At 38.6% G+C, this 18,566-nt stretch overlaps 1 protein-coding gene across 7 annotated transcripts in view; it reads right to left on the bottom strand.

The window, feature by feature from the left end:
• The window catches only part of TBL1XR1 (TBL1X/Y related 1), a 110,672-nt gene that overhangs the window by 9,104 nt on the left and 83,002 nt on the right, over positions 1-18,566 (bottom strand). For all 7 annotated transcript variants that reach the window (XM_014254413.2, XM_005525078.3, XM_088060972.1 and 4 more), the window contains 10 exons: positions 13,570-13,672; positions 11,274-11,419; positions 9,566-9,785; positions 7,458-7,590; positions 6,081-6,222; positions 5,738-5,801; positions 5,539-5,636; positions 3,729-3,789; positions 2,428-2,549; positions 1,870-1,944 (listed from right to left, as the gene is read on the bottom strand). In XM_014254413.2, coding sequence (XP_014109888.1) covers positions 1,870-1,944; positions 2,428-2,549; positions 3,729-3,789; positions 5,539-5,636; positions 5,738-5,801; positions 6,081-6,222; positions 7,458-7,590; positions 9,566-9,785; positions 11,274-11,419; positions 13,570-13,627 — 1,119 coding nt within the window. In that variant the 5' untranslated portion in view covers positions 13,628-13,672. The remainder of the gene's footprint in view (positions 1-1,869; positions 1,945-2,427; positions 2,550-3,728; positions 3,790-5,538; positions 5,637-5,737; positions 5,802-6,080; positions 6,223-7,457; positions 7,591-9,565; positions 9,786-11,273; positions 11,420-13,569; positions 13,673-18,566) is intronic.

The raw sequence follows: 18,566 nt of genomic DNA, 5'->3' as shown, positions 1-18,566 counted from the left end.
ACCCCTTTATTCTATTAAGAGTTTACATTGCTTCTACAGAAGGGATTTGGAAAGGCTTTTATACCTTTTCCTACATGTTAAATTTGATAAGGCAGATAACCACCTGAATGCTATTTTTAATAATATGTGTCTCAGTAATGCTTTTAGTTCACTTTTTCTTTTAGAGAAAGCTACCAGGAGCATATTTAAGCTCAACTGTATTTAAGATGCAATTGAGGTGCATGTGTAAATAAATGGTGCTTTTCAGAACTGCTGCTTTGCTGAAGAGGAAATTGATTTTCAATGTGCAGACAGAATTGAAATTGTATTTCCACTTTAATTGAAGGAATCAAAATCTAACTTCTCTTCCCAAAACTAACATAGATGAGAGTCCCTATCAGCTGCCCTAGAGAACATTAAGTTGTAGATAGAAACTAACTAAGTAAATAAATCACTAGGGACCTTCCACGCGCTTCCAAACCTGGTATTTATTCCTTCTGCCATTGAAAAGTAAGTGATCCACAAGTGATTAGTGATGTGTAGACTTATCCTCCAGCACTTGACATTTGAACTAATACTGAACAAAACAATAACATTCTTTGCAGCCTGGGCTCCATTTGAAACAGCCACCAAGAAGTTAATTGCTGGAATCCCACAAATGCTGACACATTCCCAGCTGTCACCTCTACTCACAGAGAGGCAGCAGCAACAGTTCCAGCTCTAGCCTGGAATCCATCACCCTGGAGCTGTTTAAGTATTAAATACCTGGCTTAAGCTGGCTATTTTGACTCTGTCCACTGCCAGTGGAGAACAACTGATGCTCTCAGGGGTTTCCTGAGATCCTGAGAGGGATTCCTTTTTGATGACACTTGACTTAAGACATTTAACTTAGGAAAGGATAACTTGCTCTTCAGCAGTGCTAGACAGTGCTGACTGGAGATGTCTAGACATCCAGCTTTAGACTGAAAGCTTAATGCTTAAGTGTTGGTATTTAGATAAGGTGATTTCCCTTGCCAGAGCCTGACCGTGTGCCAACAGGAGAGATATGTGGCTACTCACTCATTCAACCATTCCCTGATTAAACAACAGTAAGCTGGATGGAATTAACTGTCCCAAGGGTTACTAGCAGGACAGTGCTGTCAATGTAAAAAATGTATCCTGAAACTCTACCAAGCACAGTGCTGAAGATCCCAGTGAATGTAAAGCAGTACAGGAGTAATGGAAAGCATCTGTACCATGGAAGCAGCACAGGCCTGCCAGGCATGAACAGCCTCATTTCTGCTGGTTTGTAAGCATCTCTAGAGTGCCCTGAGGTCATGTGTGCAAGTTGCAGTGTCCTCTGCACTCACAAGTTTGATCCTGTTCTACAGGAAAGCAAGTAGCTGTGAGTGATTTGGAGGACAAGTGTAGGTGTGATTGAAAACTGCAAAATGACTCCTGATGAACTGGAAAAATCCAGGAGTGCACAGGAAGAAACAACATGCCAAAGATTTTAACTAGAAAGAAGGGGAAAGCAGAAGAAAACCAGGAAAGGAGCAAGTTACCCATTCTTGTATGTGCTACCTGACATGCATTCCAACTTTTTCTTTTAAACAAAAGCAACCATCAAGCATGACAGCTTAACGATTAATGACCTGATTCTGTAAACAGCTAAAAGCACCTAATAAATCATGCTCCCAGTCTCAGGCTGGCAGCCTGTAACAAGTTCTCTGGACCAAAGCTTGGACCTGATTAACAAGGATTTCTAGGATTGCCTAACCTTTTTATATTAAAAAAAGAACAAATATTGGTCAACACAGCAAGCACAGCGATACTGCTGGAATATCCAGGCTAATGGACTGCATTCCAGAGTCCTACAAAGTCAAGGGCCAGCCCCAGAGCTCCCATTACCTTTAGAGTCATGTCATCAGAGCAGGATGCCAGCAGATTACCAGTTGGATCCCATTTGATTGCATTTACTTCATTCTAAAAGTTAACAGTGAGAGTAAGTTGGAGTCTTTCCTTCCATCATAAATGACAACTTACAAAAGATAAAGCTGGACAGCAGTTATGAGCATTTGCATAGCTGTCAGGCTTTTAACACTTAATTTTTGTTCATAGCTTTGCCTTCAATAACAACAGCTTTTTGCTATCCATTTATCACACTTCCCATGCATTCTTGTACACCATGTGGTAAAATCTTGAAGTTATCATGCTGCTTCTTCTTCTAGAGCTCACTCTTGCATCCTGGCACTGGTAAAACAAGCTGCACACGGGGGTGAGAACTGTTGTGATAATCACAGGGATTGTGATTACCATAAGACTATAACCACAACTACCTTTGTGTGCATCTACTGCCTGTAGCCAATGACCATTACACAGGTGCTGGGTACTGGTTAAGTTTACTGGGCCCCTAACCTCTCACTAATAAAAATATCACAGAGCAACCCCCTTTTTTGCAGTACTTACTGTGTGACCCTGGAAGGTTTTGATGGGCCTATCTTGTCCTAGTTTACAAACGTGAATACACATGTCTGTACTGCAAGAGGCAAATGTGTTGTTACTCTGCCAATCAACATCTAATGCTGGTGCTAAAAGGAAAAGAAAGATATTTAAAGCTATAGTATGCACTCTGCAGGAATTTGATGTGCAAATTTAGCATGCACCACCTTGGAACAAAAGCCAACAAAGAGCAATTGTCATTTTAGAGCAGTTCTGAAGATAAACACTATGAACAGTAAGAAACACAGCTAAAACAAGTCTTACACAGAGTGGAACAAATTTAATATCAGACATCATAATATGGAACATATTTGTAATCAAAGTTATAGAGAAGACAGTGCAGCAGGACATCAAGTTGTAGTTAAGGCATCTATAAACAAATCTCAGGAGGCAGCACAAGGAACAGGTTCCCACAACTTCACACATCATCGTGCATGAGCTCATCTCCACCAACATCTCCTGCTCGTGCTCAGGGATGGCAGCCAGGGAAGGGTAAGGATTTATTTCCTTTCTCAATTCCAGCATTTTAAGGTGTGGTAACTTGAAGCTTAATCATGGGCAACATGTTCCATTTGCTCAAGCCAGCTCTTTTATTTATGGCAGATGGCACAGAATGAACTGCTTGCAGTAAATGCTGAGCTGATGTTTTTGGCTGCTGTCATGCCACTGGAAATGTGGCACAAGCAGAATAAAGAATGGACCAGGACACGTTTCTTAAAGGCCCTTCAATGACACGTCTGTCATCCTCTCCATTCTGTTTTCCAGCTGATTCTGACAGGATTGCTCAGCAGGCAGCCCACAAAGCAATTTGTCTGACCTCCTGCACTCCCACCCCAGCTGGCCAGTGAACAGCTTTCAGCTGGTTTGTGGCCAATCTGGAGACAGTGGAACAATGGCATATGGGGTGAGATCACTGCAGCAGGAGGATGACAAACACAGTCCTTAGGTGATAAACAATAATCCCTTGTGGCCCACTCACATGATTTGTCTGCCACCATACTACAGAAAGTCAGAAATACTTGGATTATTTATCTCTTATGACTTTCATGGAACCGCAATAAAACTGAGTTATAAAATCAGAACAAATCCATCTTTGTTGACATTCTCAAAATTCCAGTATGGGACTCAGTAACCAAAGACTACCTGTAAGATTTTAAAATTATGCAAATAATAAGCACCATAAACATCAGATTTTTAAATTTATTTTTGAAAATAACAGCTTTTTGTCTTTTCAGATGACAAATCTGAATGATGAAATCAAGACTTACCAGAATGAAATGGAAACTGCTGCTTGGCTTCGCCAGTGTGGGCATCCCAAATAATTGTGGTCTGTGTTAAACAGATAAATAAACAATAAACAAACTTGTACAAATTGCTTATTTCCCCACAATTACCACCACTCCCAAGTACAAGAATACCTACCCTGCTCACCACCACCCAAACCTGCTCTTGATTATACATTTCTAGAGTTTGATCCAGTACTAAAAGAAATAGTAGCAGATGTACAGAAAACAGTAGATAATTTAAGACTGCATTAGAAAGGTGTTTAGCCACAACATTTTGGGGTCTAGAGGGAAGAAGGAATTTGTGGGCTTTTAAACAGTTTTATCCTCTTAGTCCTATTTATATTCTTGTAATCCATTCCACACACCTATTTTAATTTCAAATACTTGCATATTCAAATTGTAGTATCAGCTACTCACTTGTTCCTAAGGAGATGTTATTAGCAATTAGTCACATGCTGAAAAATTTAAGGGTGTAATTTTATTCTATATTGTTCTCTGCCAATACTTTCATAACCTTCTGAAAGGTTAAAGAAATCTTAAGTGACAGAATTAGTATCATATCATCAGTGTATTATATGCCAACATCCCTGCCCTACCTCAATGATCAGTGAAAATTTTGACACCGAACTCCATGGAAGCATGAACTGATCACACAAAATAATTATGGAAAAGGGACCTAAGGTTGGGTCATTCTCTCGGCTAAAGCAGAATATTTTCCAAAGCATAATCTCAGTTTGTTTAAGAAGTTTTATTGACTGAAATGAGGTTTCTATTTCTTCCTTCATTATTTTCCTGCAAACGAAAGTTGTGCCTCCACAAATATTTAAAAAATGGCATAACCATCACAGATGCCAAAAGAGTAAACACATCCTTTCCATGCTTTGATAGATTAAATTTTCCTTCCTTTGTGCCAGCACAAGCATTTATAAAGCTGGCTAATAAAGCATACCAAGTAAATGCATGCAGGGAAAAAAAAAACCCAAAAAAAAACAAAGGAGAAAATTTACTACTTTACAGTGACACTGCCAGTTTTAAGTGGTTGTACTGAGGTTGCAGTTTGCCACTCTCACTAGGAGAAAACCTGTGCTGACTTCTGCACCTTGAATCAGTTACAGAGGAAAAAATCAACTCTCCTTACTCTTGCAATAGTCTATTTGATTCTCTGAATTCACTTTAAGTACATTTCCCATCAGTCTGTGCCCTTCCTATCATTCATAAATAAAACCTCTCACATAAACAGCAGCTCTGAACTGAAAGACCTTGTAAACCTGAATTTGTTTAGAGAGGTGAAATAAAACACAGTCAAACAATGAGCTCCATGGCATTACACAACTGGCACCTCCCCAGTCACATATATCAACTTTCCTTATGTTCCAGCTCTAATCTTTATAATCATTCTTAGGTTTGACTGATATCCAACTCAGCCTGAATCTATCCCTCTAGTACAATTCTTTTTTTCCTGAGGCTTTGCATGTAGTGGTTCACTGAATTAGGATTAGGTTTTACAAAGGTTTCATGTTTCTGGTTTCAATACACTTATTTTCCAACTCAGACTAACCTAAATGGGAAGAAATCCACAGACATTGAAATCTAGGAAATTAAAATGTCTCAATAAACTGCTACTATAAAACCCAAGGAAACATAACTAAGCATAACAAGATCTTTGTAAGCACATATTTACATCCCATGCCTTTGGTTTCATTTACTTACTTTGCATAGTTTTTCTATTTTGCTTACAGTTAGATTATAACGGTGAAGGAAAGAATTTTAATTTTACCAAAGATTATCTCACCTTGTCCACTCCTGCACTTAAAATGAAGTTTCCTTTCTTGTTCCATTTTAACGCAAATATAGGACCTTTATGTTGCCCTAAGGTGCTGGCAAGATTACCTGAAAATTTATATTGATATGAATACATTAAAAAATAAAAAACTATGCCGTGAGCCACAATACAGGAAAATATATCATAAATTAAGAAGTATTTTGCTTACCATCTTTAGTCCATATCCTTGCAAAGCCATCATAAGACCCAGTTGCTAGAAGTGTACCTTCACTCTGCCAGCAAAGAGGTTATTTATTTATTCATTTTTACTGCTTAACTCAAAGCTAAAGAGCACAAAGCAAATTTGAGGTAGAATTGGCACAGGATTTACGACATTCAGTTTCACTGATCGCAACTCATTAGAAAGAAGTTCCAAAAGTACAGCAGAAGTTACAACACTGCTCGAAACAGAAATATTGAGCTCTGCCATGGAGGACACCGCTGCTGTCACAAAGTCTGACGGCACGAGGTGCTGTGAGCAGGGTTTTCCTGGGAGCATCTGGAGCACTTACGTTCCAATCCAGCGATGTCACGTCCTTGTTGCTGGGCACATCCTGCCCCCCTTCCCGGATGCAGTGCCGGAGCACCAGCTGCGTGGAGCCGCTCGTGCTGTTCTCACTGAGGTTCCATATCCGCGCTGTCGAATCGCCAGAGCTGCAAAACACCCCGTGGGGATGGAAATGCTGCTGTTTACACATGGGCAACTCCATTTATTTCATCTATATATTAACATACATCCTTAGAATGGCGCTCTGTAGGAGTATATAATGTGCAACGTACCATATACTGATAATATACAATATATTAATAATATGCGCTATTAGAATATATGGTATGTAAAGTAATATATAATATATATTATATATATAGTTATGTAAAACATACAGTTTTTGCTCTGTAAGAGTATATAATGTGCAATGTACCATATACTGATAATATACAACATACTAATAATATACACCATTAGAATACATGGTATGTAAAATAATAGATAATATATATTATATATAGTTATGTGAAATATAGTTTTTATATATATCACATACATAGCATGTAATATAGAATATATACTATATAATGTAGCAATGTATATGCACTATACAATATATATGTGATAAAAAATATTGATTCTGTATCATAATTATACATAATTTATACTTATATACTGTAATTACATGTTTATCATAATAGATTAATCATATATCTAATAATTATATAATAATTATACATAATTTGTATGTTTATTATTTTATTAATATTAATTTTATTTAAATATTAAATTAATTTAATAACAGTATAATAGTATAATAATAATGATAATTATTATGATGATGATAATAATAATGCTAATAATTATAATATTGATAATAATTATAATGATAATATTGATAATAATAATGTTTATAATGTTAATAACATTGTTAATAATAATGTTAATAATGATTTAATAATAATAATGCTGATAATAATGTTAATAATAATGATAATAATGTTAATGTAAATAATGTCAATAATAATAATAATAATAATAATAACAATAAATTTAATTTTAAGGCACTATTTTCTAATCAGCACTGTGGCATTTGATGTTTGGGGCAGGTGTTCCCTGAGCCTGCAGCCCTGCCCTGCAGCAGCACAGACACTCCACACACACACACACACACACACACAGACACAGACACACAGACACACAGACACACAGACACACACAGACACAGACACACACACAGACACACACACACACACAGACACACACACACACACAGACACACACACACACACAGACACACACACACACACAGACACACACACACACACACACAGACACACACACACACACAGACACACACACACACACACACACACACACACGTGGGCAGTGCACGTACCCTGAGGCCAAAAGGTCACTAACGGGATTCCAGGCACAGATGAACACTTCGGATTCGTGGCCACGCAGCACCACTGCCTTGTTGGGAGGGATTTCCACATCTCCATCTACTTCCATCATATCTGTGTGATTATCTGTATTACGGGAAACAACAGCACAGAGAGGTGGATATTAGTATTTTGGGACATTGTGACTCCTGTATGGTTCAGATTCTTCTGTGATGAGTGCAAGAATTCACAATTTATGCGATTCAAAAATTTGATAGAGCTGTCACGCTCTTATTTTTTCAGTTCCAATTAATGAAGCTATAAACAGATGGGGAGTTTCGAAAATGTGAGAAAGCTCTTCGCCCCTGTAAACCTTCACATCCAAATGGATTTAATTTAGGAGCTTCAGAAATAGGGCCAAAAGTTAATTTTTTGCTATGCTAAAAAATAAATGCTGTTACAAGTACTCTGTTTTTCAGGCCCAACACTGCATAGCACAATATGTTACTAGTCTAGCTTGTGCTGTAAGAATGCATTTATAACACATTCATTTTCAAAAATCCCTCTTTTCACCAACTGCAGTCAAGCAGGTTTTAAACCTACATCTCCAACACTCCATTTACAAAATGACTTTAATAAATATAATCACATTTGGTGACAGAGCAAACATAACCAAGCTTCTCAAACTTCATCAGCAATTACCATGGAATTATGTCAGTGTAACTTTCTGCGTGGAAGTGAGGTTGAAACCATATTGTTCTGTAGAACAGTCTGGGGGTAATTCAAGTGACAAAACAGTTTTCTTGGCATCTACCATCAACCATTTTCTATTATTAAAAATAAATTCACAATGACTGCAAATGCAGAATGTAAGAAGTGCTGCACAGTTCACCTGTTCCATATTTATTCACTGCAGTTAAAGAAATAATTTCACAGCTATTGCTTAATTTAGCATCAAGGGTTTCTGTCACTGTTTGTGAGAAAATAGAAAAGACTATTAAAACGTGAGTATTTTTTCAGAAGGAGCACCATATAAAGCATTGCTTCAGAGGATCGATGCCAGTCTGAAGCACTGTACAGCCAGCAGGGGTTGCTGGTAGATCACATTTAACAGGGCTGAGATCCGAGCTCTACCCTCCCTCTATCCAGTTCACAGTTATCAAGTAAATACCCCTTTGAGATTTTCAAATGAAAGCATCAAAGTAGAGATCATTTCTTTCAGCCAAAGAATTTATTTCTAGCTTTTTATCACATATACCAATCAAAAAACCTAGTGAAATCAGGCTGAAAAACTTGTACATGGCTCAATATTCTCTTAAAAATGTCATTTCTTACAGGAAGAACTGTAAGTCCCACACTTAAACATGCAATTCAGACTTCCAGAAGAGTATTTTCAGAATCACAGTTTAATGCCTGACCCAAACTCTTCCATATTAAACCTCATTGTACAGCATGTTTCTTTGACCAGTGATGATAAACAGAACTCATTTATTTCACCAATCACAACTAAAATGGAATTCATGAATAAAGGAAACCTGAGAGCAGTTGCATTGAGCAAATTTGAATAGCAAATAGTGAAAACTGATACTGGTAAAAGAGACAAGAGACACAGAGCTTGTCCCAGTAACCCTGACCTCAACAGCACTAGAAGAGCCAGGTACAGCTCTTGGATCCGTGGGATTTACAGAACCTTTTGGAAGGAGTTTGCAGAGCTTCACAAGCAGTAATCAGTTTTAACCAGCCATGGACTGGCAGACAGACTCCTCTCCTCATTCCTTGTACAGGAATGTGTCAATTTTTTTTTCCTTTTTATGCAAGGGCCCTGTGAAAAACCTTCAGGTGGTGGAAAAGAAGCAGTAATTAATGGAAGTGAGACCACTCAAGGAAATATTGTGAATTAATGAATTCACAACTTTGACTTCTGCAAACCCAGATATGAAAACTGGGGACAGCCAAAGGTGATTCACGATCTGTTCAAGTATCAGCCACGATGAAGGAATTCTCTGCAAGCTGAAGGGTCACTCCAAACTCTACATTTTTACCTCATTGTCTACAAGCTCATCCTATGTTAAACAACTAGAAACTGCTAACCCAGCTTAAAGCCATTTATATCTTGACTTACTTGCTATAGTGTGTGCTCCATTCTCCTCTCCATTTGCAGTATTTTCTCCATTTTTCGCTGATCCCTGTTGGTTGGTGGCGGCTGCAGCTGCAGCAGCTGCTGCCTGCTGTTGTGCAAGTTTGTCTCTGTAGGCCTGTTGTCTTGTCTGTACCACATCAGGCATCACTGCATCTATCAGTGAGAGAGACTCTATCGGCCTACCATCAAACAAGGTACCATCCTAAATTACAGCACAGGGAGAAAAGGGAAAAAAAAGAAAAAAAAAAAAAGATAACACCAAGTACAAATTAACATTATGGGCAAAGATTCCAAGCAAAACTAAAGAAAATGTTTTCATTTAATATAATAAAGCAGTTTACATATGGTGCTGGAAGTGATCTCTCTCATCATTGTTGTGGTTAGGACTTTTAGTGGTTAGAATTTTAGTCTAAAGTTAAGTGGCCACCATAAATATGCAAAAAAAAGCCACTGCAGGCCTCTGGGAGAGCCTGTGGAATCAAAAGCAACTTGTTTTGAGTTTGCTGAATTGTCTGCTAAAGCAAAAAATTCTGTAAGCTATCTATGAATATGATTTCAAACATGAGTGGCTGCAGCAAAATCTAATGGTTTGTTTGAAGAGAGAGCTGCAAACATTGCAGCTCGGGTCACTGACTTGTGAAGTTATAGTCTTATTAGACTAATACTTTCCATAAACATATTATCTGGGGAGTTGACTAGTTTTCTTCCTTTTTTCAAACAGTGCTGGCATGCTTTCAAACAAGAAGGAAGAATTTTATCCTGAAATGGACAAGACCCAGTTAAAAATACCCTTATACATATGCTAGGGCTTTGTAAGGATCTATTTTTAGGGACTAGAAGGATTCCTTGCAGTAAATATAGGGTCTTCTATTCCTATAATTTGCTTTATTTTTCTGAGGCTTCCTAAGGGAAAGGATTTGCTTCACTAGGACTGTGAAAACCACACAAACAGCAGACATACGGGAGACTGGAAAGTGAGCAGAATTAATGGGAAAAAAAGTTTCCTTCTGTAATCTAACTGACACACAGAACGGCTTCTCACCTTCCAGGCACAAATGAGAATGGAAATTGAGGGAGAGTGTCTGCACCATCAGGCAGGAAGATACATAGCTTTCTGTACTGCTGAAATAACCATTTAAACATCAAATTTAACAGATCTTGCTCAAGATGAATTAGCCAGCAGAGGCAAAAGGCAAACTGGCATATACCTTCAGCCTTCCTGCCACAAATTCAAACCCTCTCTCTCCTTGGAAACCTTGCCTTTGGGCTGACATCATTTCACTGTCATGACACCAGAGCCCAAACAAGAGCTGCACAGTGCTCTCCCATCTCCCTAGTCCCAGTCTACAAAAACAAAAAATGAAGAGATTACTGGTCTCAATTATTATCCTATCACACTTGTCTGGATGCGCTACAACATTAGAGTAGGGTAAAAACTCTACAGATAACGGACCTTGAAGCAATGAGCCAGAACACCATGCCTTGGTGTTGTGTGGCTGCACTGGGCAGAACCCCCACCCAGTTATGTCACTCCACTCTGGTTCCACCACTGGAGTCATGGTGAACACCAGCAGTAAGGAATCTGAAGTAAAAGTAAATAAATAGGATACAAGAAAGTTAAGGAAAAATACTAACATTCAAACTTACTGCAAGCAAGGACACAATGCTCCTGCAGGCAAAGCCTCCTTACCTCATTAATACTGACTTCTGCCTCTACATACTGCAGACCTTTCTGGATGATGGAAATCAAAGCAGCTGGTGGCACCAGAGCACCATTTATATTAGACTGGCTGATATGGCTCTCTATACCAAAGGTAAATGCTGAATGGGAAAACCCTAAAGACAAGGCAAAGACATCAGAATTGATTTACAGATAGACAACGCTACTTGCTGTACCACGGTAGGACCTTCTGTTTAAAACCTGAGGAAATTATACAAAGTGTAATGCTACAGCATGCTTCTGAACTACCAAAAACTTGTCAAAACACCTCAATTCCCTCATAGTCTAAGTGTACAAAAAGAGAAAAGCTAAATTCATATATAAACACAGCAATTATTACAGCATCAATGGCAAAACATTTGTGCACAAGTCAATATAAAATAAATAATTCACCACAGCATTTAAATGTGTTTATATTTTCACAAACTACATGTAAATATTGTACCTTATGCAGCATTTAATTAAAAAAAATATATCCAAGACACAAGACTGCTATTTTCACTCCCTGATTTGATACCCATGAAAGTGAAATGGATCTGTATGTGAACAGAACTCAGCTCATGGAACAGTGCTGCCATAATTTTGTATGCTCTGGCATTTAGAACTACATCAGCACTGTGCACTGATTAAGAAGTGGCAAACATGTTATGGTGCAGCAATGGCAGCTGCTTGCTATTTATTTGATCACCCTGAAAAATTGAATTTAAGCTAAAGAAAAATAGTTGTTTCAGGAAATTAACTTTATTGTCGTAGCGTTTTTTCTTAAACCTCTATTTATTTTTTTTTCTTTTCCCCTGTCAGGTAAGCAAGAAGCTGCCTGCAAACTTTAAAATGAAGATGAAGCAATTTTTAAAGTTTGGCTTCTATGACAAAAGCAATCTGCAACTGGAATAAGAACGTGTAGGTGTTTTCAGTAAATTCACGCAGAAAAATGAGGTTTTGCTTTTCTTTTGACAAGCAGAAACTGTAACAGTCTGCCATCCACCATTGCCTATGGTTCTTCAATTTGGGAAGTCCATGAGCAGTGGACATATGTTGCACCAGTCAAATGCATTTTCAGTAAGCCTGAAGCCGCCCATCAGCAATTGCTAAACAAAAACTACAAATCAATAAACGTTCAAACAGCAAGGCAAAATATGAAATATATGTGTATATTTTCTTATATATCTACACATATATATATTAAAGCTGATCTCTTACACTGTTGTCTTAAGACTGAAGTTTATTTTTGCTTTAATATGCAGACTTCTTTTATGTATTGCTGAGATCATATTCCCTCCTGCCAGCTGACAATCATCACTTGTTCATTTACTGGGGCATGGCCTGACTTCCAGTGAAATCTTCCCATTCTAAATGTAGGCTGTGTTAAGCAATCAATATCACAGTTGTGAGTAAAAGATGATGTTGTCTTTTAGAGAGCTTCACGAATAACCACCACCACAAAACTCCCTGCAGCCATATGGCTGCATCTAGAAACCCAAACATGCAACACAAACTGCTGATCCGACTGGGGTGGGGAAGCTTTAAAAATAAGGGAGCACTGCTGCATTCTTATGCTGTGCAGACACAGTCAGCGTGGAGGGATATGTCAGGAAAAAGGTTTCTTTTCAAGTCTGGCAATATTCAAGTGTCTTTTGCTCTTTGTCCTAAGAAGCAGGATATTCTGGCTATGCAGAAGGACAAGATCCTCCAAAAAAAGGTCCCTTTTGAGAACCCAAAGAGTTATTCCTGTAAAAAATCTGTTCATCTCTATTTAGAATCAAGTGATACAAGTCATAGTCACAGTTGTCACATCTTCCTTTGAAACACAGCCACATCTGCCCTCCCACAGTCACGCTCAGGCAAGGAATTTGGCTGCACAAGACCGGCTGGCAGGAGCACCATCACTCCAAGACAACAGAAGAAAACAGCATTTTGCTGATCATTCTATTTTCTTCTTCAAGCAGCCCTGAAGAAAATGGTGCAAAGTGCCATCATCACCCTGCAGAGAAGCGATCTCCAGGAAAATGCATTTTAGCAATTGAGTGAGTCCTTGGCTGGTTGACTGCCATCTGAAGACTCCAAATGACTAAATCTGATTAAGTTACAGAAGGTAACTTGGCAGGAATTCATTCTCTTGTTGAGAAGAAACACCAAGAAACAGTTCAGATAGAAGCACATGCCTACTGGCAAAATAATTAAATGAGCCTGTGTTTGCTAAAGCCAGTTGCAGATGAAGAGCAAATAAATTATGCATTGTTTAATAACCAGAATTATAAAAACTCACCTGACTCTTGCAAGTATCTATATACCAGGAAGTTAACCTCATCACTGCTTATACTCATCTTTATTCCCAGTTAAACCATGAGGTCACAACAAAGGACACAACCCTGCAAATAAAAAAAAAGTAGGTCAATTAAATATTTTTAATAGCTAATAGGTATTTCCCAACAAATGTTATATTTAAAAAGTAAGTAGTTCCCTGGAAGCATAGACAATGGCTTTATTTTATAATGCAAATAAGTCTTCTGGAATCATTAAAAAGTCATTTGTCTCACCACAAAATAAAGATCAGTAAATTAAATATTAAAGGGCCGGATTCTCATATGAGGCAAGTTGGTATGGACTGGGAAACTCTGCTGTTTAATACCAGTATTAAAGAAGGCCTTATTTCACAGGTTTTAAAAAATAATCAAGTGAGTTTCATCCAATCTACATTACTGCTATGGAACACATTTTTTATAACATAGGTTTCTTTCTGCCTGGTTAACAAAGACCAAAAACTTGGTTTCACATTGGCATCCAGGCAGGTTCTCACTTTTACATTCTAATCTACTCCAATTTTCAGGTACTCCTGCCCTAGTGAAAAAGTACAGAACAGTATGAGATACAGAACATAGTGTCTGTTCAATGCAAGCCCAGCTAATCCCACTAAAGACCAGAAAACATCTCAGCCATATCTTTTGACTTTTCAAAAGGAATTCTTCACATTAGAAACAAACTTTAAACAGTCCATTTTTCGTAACATTTCTATAGGCTTTCAGTCAGTGCTTTGAAAACATTGATGGGAGATATATATATATATATTTATACATGTACAATTTTTCCGTAATTTTAGTAATAAGCAAATATTTAGCAAGAAAAATAATGTATCAGACTGTATATGCTTTTGAATATAAACTTGGAAAATATGAGGCAACAACAGTCTTAAAAACATGAAGAGACAGAATACAGTACTTTTTCTAAGTCTCATTTTTGAGAACATCCTCATGCTGTCTGAATGTTTGAAAACTTTGACCTTTCCAAGTAAACATGTGAAAACATCAGCTTCAAGAACATGTTATGAAATAATGTCCACCTTCTGTTCCTATTATCTGTCCAGCACTTTTCATCAGCAAACCTTCCCAGGTTTTTACCCAGCTGACCACCACCATTGTTTCTCCTATGGAACTGGAGTCTGAGAAAGCAAGTGACTTTCCTACTGGTATTTGACAAAGATCGACTTGGGTTCTCATGTAAAAAGGTACTAGAAAATGGGTTTTCCTACACTGTTCAAAATAAAAAGTTCTTGCTATGTGGCTGCATGGGGAGGCCACTTGCCACTGCTGCTCCAAGTGGGAAAGTGGTGAACACAATCGAAAGTAACAACTACAAGGTCATGATTGGCATTATAAAGCTGCCATGTGTATTCTCCCTGGGCATCTTTTCCTAGCAAGAATTCCCAAGGCAACAGGAGAAAATAACCACACTGTTTTTCTGATAACCTAACTTCAAGTTTTACTATTCAACTGCAGCTAAATTGGACAGTGGGAAAAGCCCTCCAGGATGTGACTTTCCCACAAGTCCCATCATGCTGTACTAACATGATCCAATTAAACCCCTCAAGAAGAGAGGCTAAAGGATGAACTTGGGTATGAAGAGTTTATTTGCCTGAAACCACATCTGGACACCCCTAAACCTGCCCCAGGTATGTGGTCACCCGACTCACAGCCATGCTGTTGGGGAGGTGGCTTTAGTTTCTTAAGGAAAAAAATAAAATTGCAGTTCTACTTAAACCCTTCTCATTTCTAAAAGAGAAAGCTGCCCCATGACAATGACTTCCAGTAAGTGCAACACGGCTGGTAAAGGAAGGCACATTGATACCAACCCTATCCCCACACCTCCACAGCCCCAGCCACACCTGGGGTACAAGACATCCCTGCCAAACTCCAACACATACTTTGAGGACTTGTCTACTGAACAGAATATAAAATGAATGGCATTTTTAGCCATTTCATGCATTAGCAACCAATTCCACCATGTGCAGGACCAAACATAAATTTTATTCAGCTAGGTTTTGTTGCCATACGTGGAGCAAATTATCTTTCTTTAAGACTGTTTTTACAGAAAAATGCTGTAGGAAGAGGAACAATATTTTCCTTCAGAGGAGAAGGTAATTAAGTTTAAAGAGACTCATAAAGAAGGGGTTTTTTTTAACATTACGTACATACACACACACACAAATGGCAGTATTTGTTTCATGGGTATGTCACAGATTTTCAAAATCTTGCTGCATCACCAAAAACAATAGATCAAACCACAGAAATCTGATGAAAGTGCTGTTTGTCACACAGAGAGGTGCTGAATTATTTATACAGAGAGGGCTCCCCCCTCAAAGCAGAACCGTGGAGATGCCACATCAATTCAGCTGTTATGTAGCTGGGTAGCTGAAGGAAATTTAAAAAAACCTAATGTTTTGCTTGTCTTGTCTAAAGTGTTCTTCACCCTGGCCCAATCAAAGGAGCCTCATTTCTTCCAGGCAGGTTTGAGTGTTTTGAGCAAGAGGCTTTGGTCCTGCCCGGCTATCAGGAGGTGGCACTGCAGCACTGGCTGTGGCACCCTGGCCACCAGAAAAACACAGAAACAGCTCCAGAAACACACAGTTTGCCTGATGAAGGGCTTGGAACTGGAAAGGGTGCAAAAGATTCCTGCATTTTACCAAAATACTGCTTTGTGCATGTTTTCAGTGCTCATTTACATTTTCTGGAAGGTGTTTTCTGTGTTTCCCCCATCCCGGGCCCTGTGGCTCGGGCAGAGCCTGGGGACAAGTGTCCCACAGCCAAGTGACACAAAAAATATGAGAACAACAAGCAACACCAAACCACCTTCCTTCCAATCCAAAGCAAAATGTCACGTTAAAGAGAAAAGACAGTAGAAAAGGATACAATAATTATTTCCTTTTGACACACTCTGAATTAACACCAGGCTTACGCTGCCAACCCTCAAAGTGTTTGTGACAACAGACCCATGCATGTACACATGTACCCCACATCCTAAAAAAATTACTTCATCAATGCTGGCTAATTCCACCCAAATTCACTGTTTCCACAAGCAATCAACTACTTATTTTGGGCACCTTAATAGATATTAATATTGCTCTTCATTTTATATGCAGAAATTAAATCACTAAAAAGACACATAAAAATGAGACAAAGATAAGTAGAAGTTAACATGCAATTCCTAGCAGAATTAGGCATAGATATGTAGCCTAATTTACATAGGGACCATTAAAAATATCTTGAAATATTTGCAGCTTTACGTCCCAAACACATTCTAAAAATGTGATGAGATTCTCAGGGCCCTTTTTTTTCCTTGCCCTTAGAAGCATTCAAAGGTCTTCCTCAAAACATTCTGTGGAATTACTTGGCAAAGTATGAAGCATACACATTGCTGTTTTAGATCCAATTATGCTTTTAAAGGAAATCTCTCCCATTTGCTTCTACTTTTGTTTTGCGCCCTGGAGCAGGTACAGTGCATGTGAAGGGAACTCCTCATTGGTAAAATGAGGATTAAATAAATAAAATACCCCATGACAGGTAAAAAAAGGATGGGCATGAGAGCTTATGAACGATGCCCAAATTGCTCACGGGACCACACCAGGATCAATATTCCCTGCTCAAAAGAAAGTCCATTGCAGCAGGCCTCTTCCCAGGTTTTATTTCCCTTCCCAGAGGATGGGCCTGTGGTTTGTAACACCACTGCTCGGTTACAATCAGCACAACAGCCAGGTAATCCCAGGTAATTTTTAATGCTGCTACAGAAAGTCCCTAAAGTCCCAAAATTTATCAGACAGAACACACATCAGCCATAAAAGTCAACTATCCATAGAGATGCTGGCCTCGAGATTTAGTCACCAACAGGTCAGGAGCAGAGAAGACACATGCCTGTGCTTTAGACAGACTGACCCACTCATTCCATGCCAGGAATCACACAAAAATTCATTTGGAAGCTACCTTTTTCAAGGGAAACCTGGTTTCTTACCTCAGAGACAACACCAACTGTGGCTTTGCTTCCAGCCTGGCAGAAGTGTGTGTTTCTGTGCCTGCCCCAAGGCAGACAGAGCAGGTCGCACCCCAGCACCTCTGTCCCTTGAGGACCATTCACACACTTCATACCTGGGGTAAAATTTACAACTAAAATCCATTAAGAAGGAGATTGAATTCCACTCTCACGAACACCAGATCTGCAGGCTGATCAGTGCCCAACAGTGCAAACCCAACTGTGTTTCTGACAAATCATTATTCCACTCCACATGTTTGTGCTAGCTTTGTACTCCTTGTCCAGTTTCATGCCAAATGCTGGAGAACAGATGCCACCCGATATGGCTCCTGGCCTAATAGGTTTTTTGGGTGTTTAGGGGGTTTTTTTAGACAAACCTGAACTGGCAGAGAAAGTTTATAGATCAGATTATTACTGTGTATCTCTCAATCATCATTTGATAATGTATACTGGAGTTACACTACAATTAGAGTTATTGTATCATCAAATAACAGCTTAAGAAAGTGATATTTCTGCAGTTGTAGGCAGGCTCTAACACATTCCCAATAGGTAGGATAACAGGAAAACCTGACAGGCTGCAGTGAATAATAATTCCCCAAAACCATACCAATCATTAGTGTGATACCAAATATGATATGTTAAAAGGAGCAGCTAATGCTCTGGGTAGCGCTGAAGAATGCTTAATGCTCAGACATAAACAGCCTGCTACATTTATCCATGGAAAACAGAAGTCTGGCTACAGAAACAATAAATCCCCTACAACAAAAATATTGCCATTAGAGCTTTTATTTTTTCCTCTTTTGCAAGAAATCCAGACAAATATTTTGCTATCATATGTGCACATAGACATTTTATCAATTGTTGCTTAAGAGTCTTTCTCTTAAGGCCGCAATAATTAAAGGAGCAAAGGGTGCTGTTTCAATCCAGCCACTCAGACCTGGCAAACTCCTGGATGTGTGAGGTTTC

This window comes from Pseudopodoces humilis, chromosome 11 (assembly GCF_049639895.1).
Source record: "Pseudopodoces humilis isolate 2021_Gansu_Grassland_sample_001 chromosome 11, ASM4963989v1, whole genome shotgun sequence".
Lineage (NCBI taxonomy): Eukaryota > Metazoa > Chordata > Aves > Passeriformes > Paridae > Pseudopodoces > Pseudopodoces humilis.
This window is presented reverse-complemented; position numbering and strand designations above follow the sequence as displayed.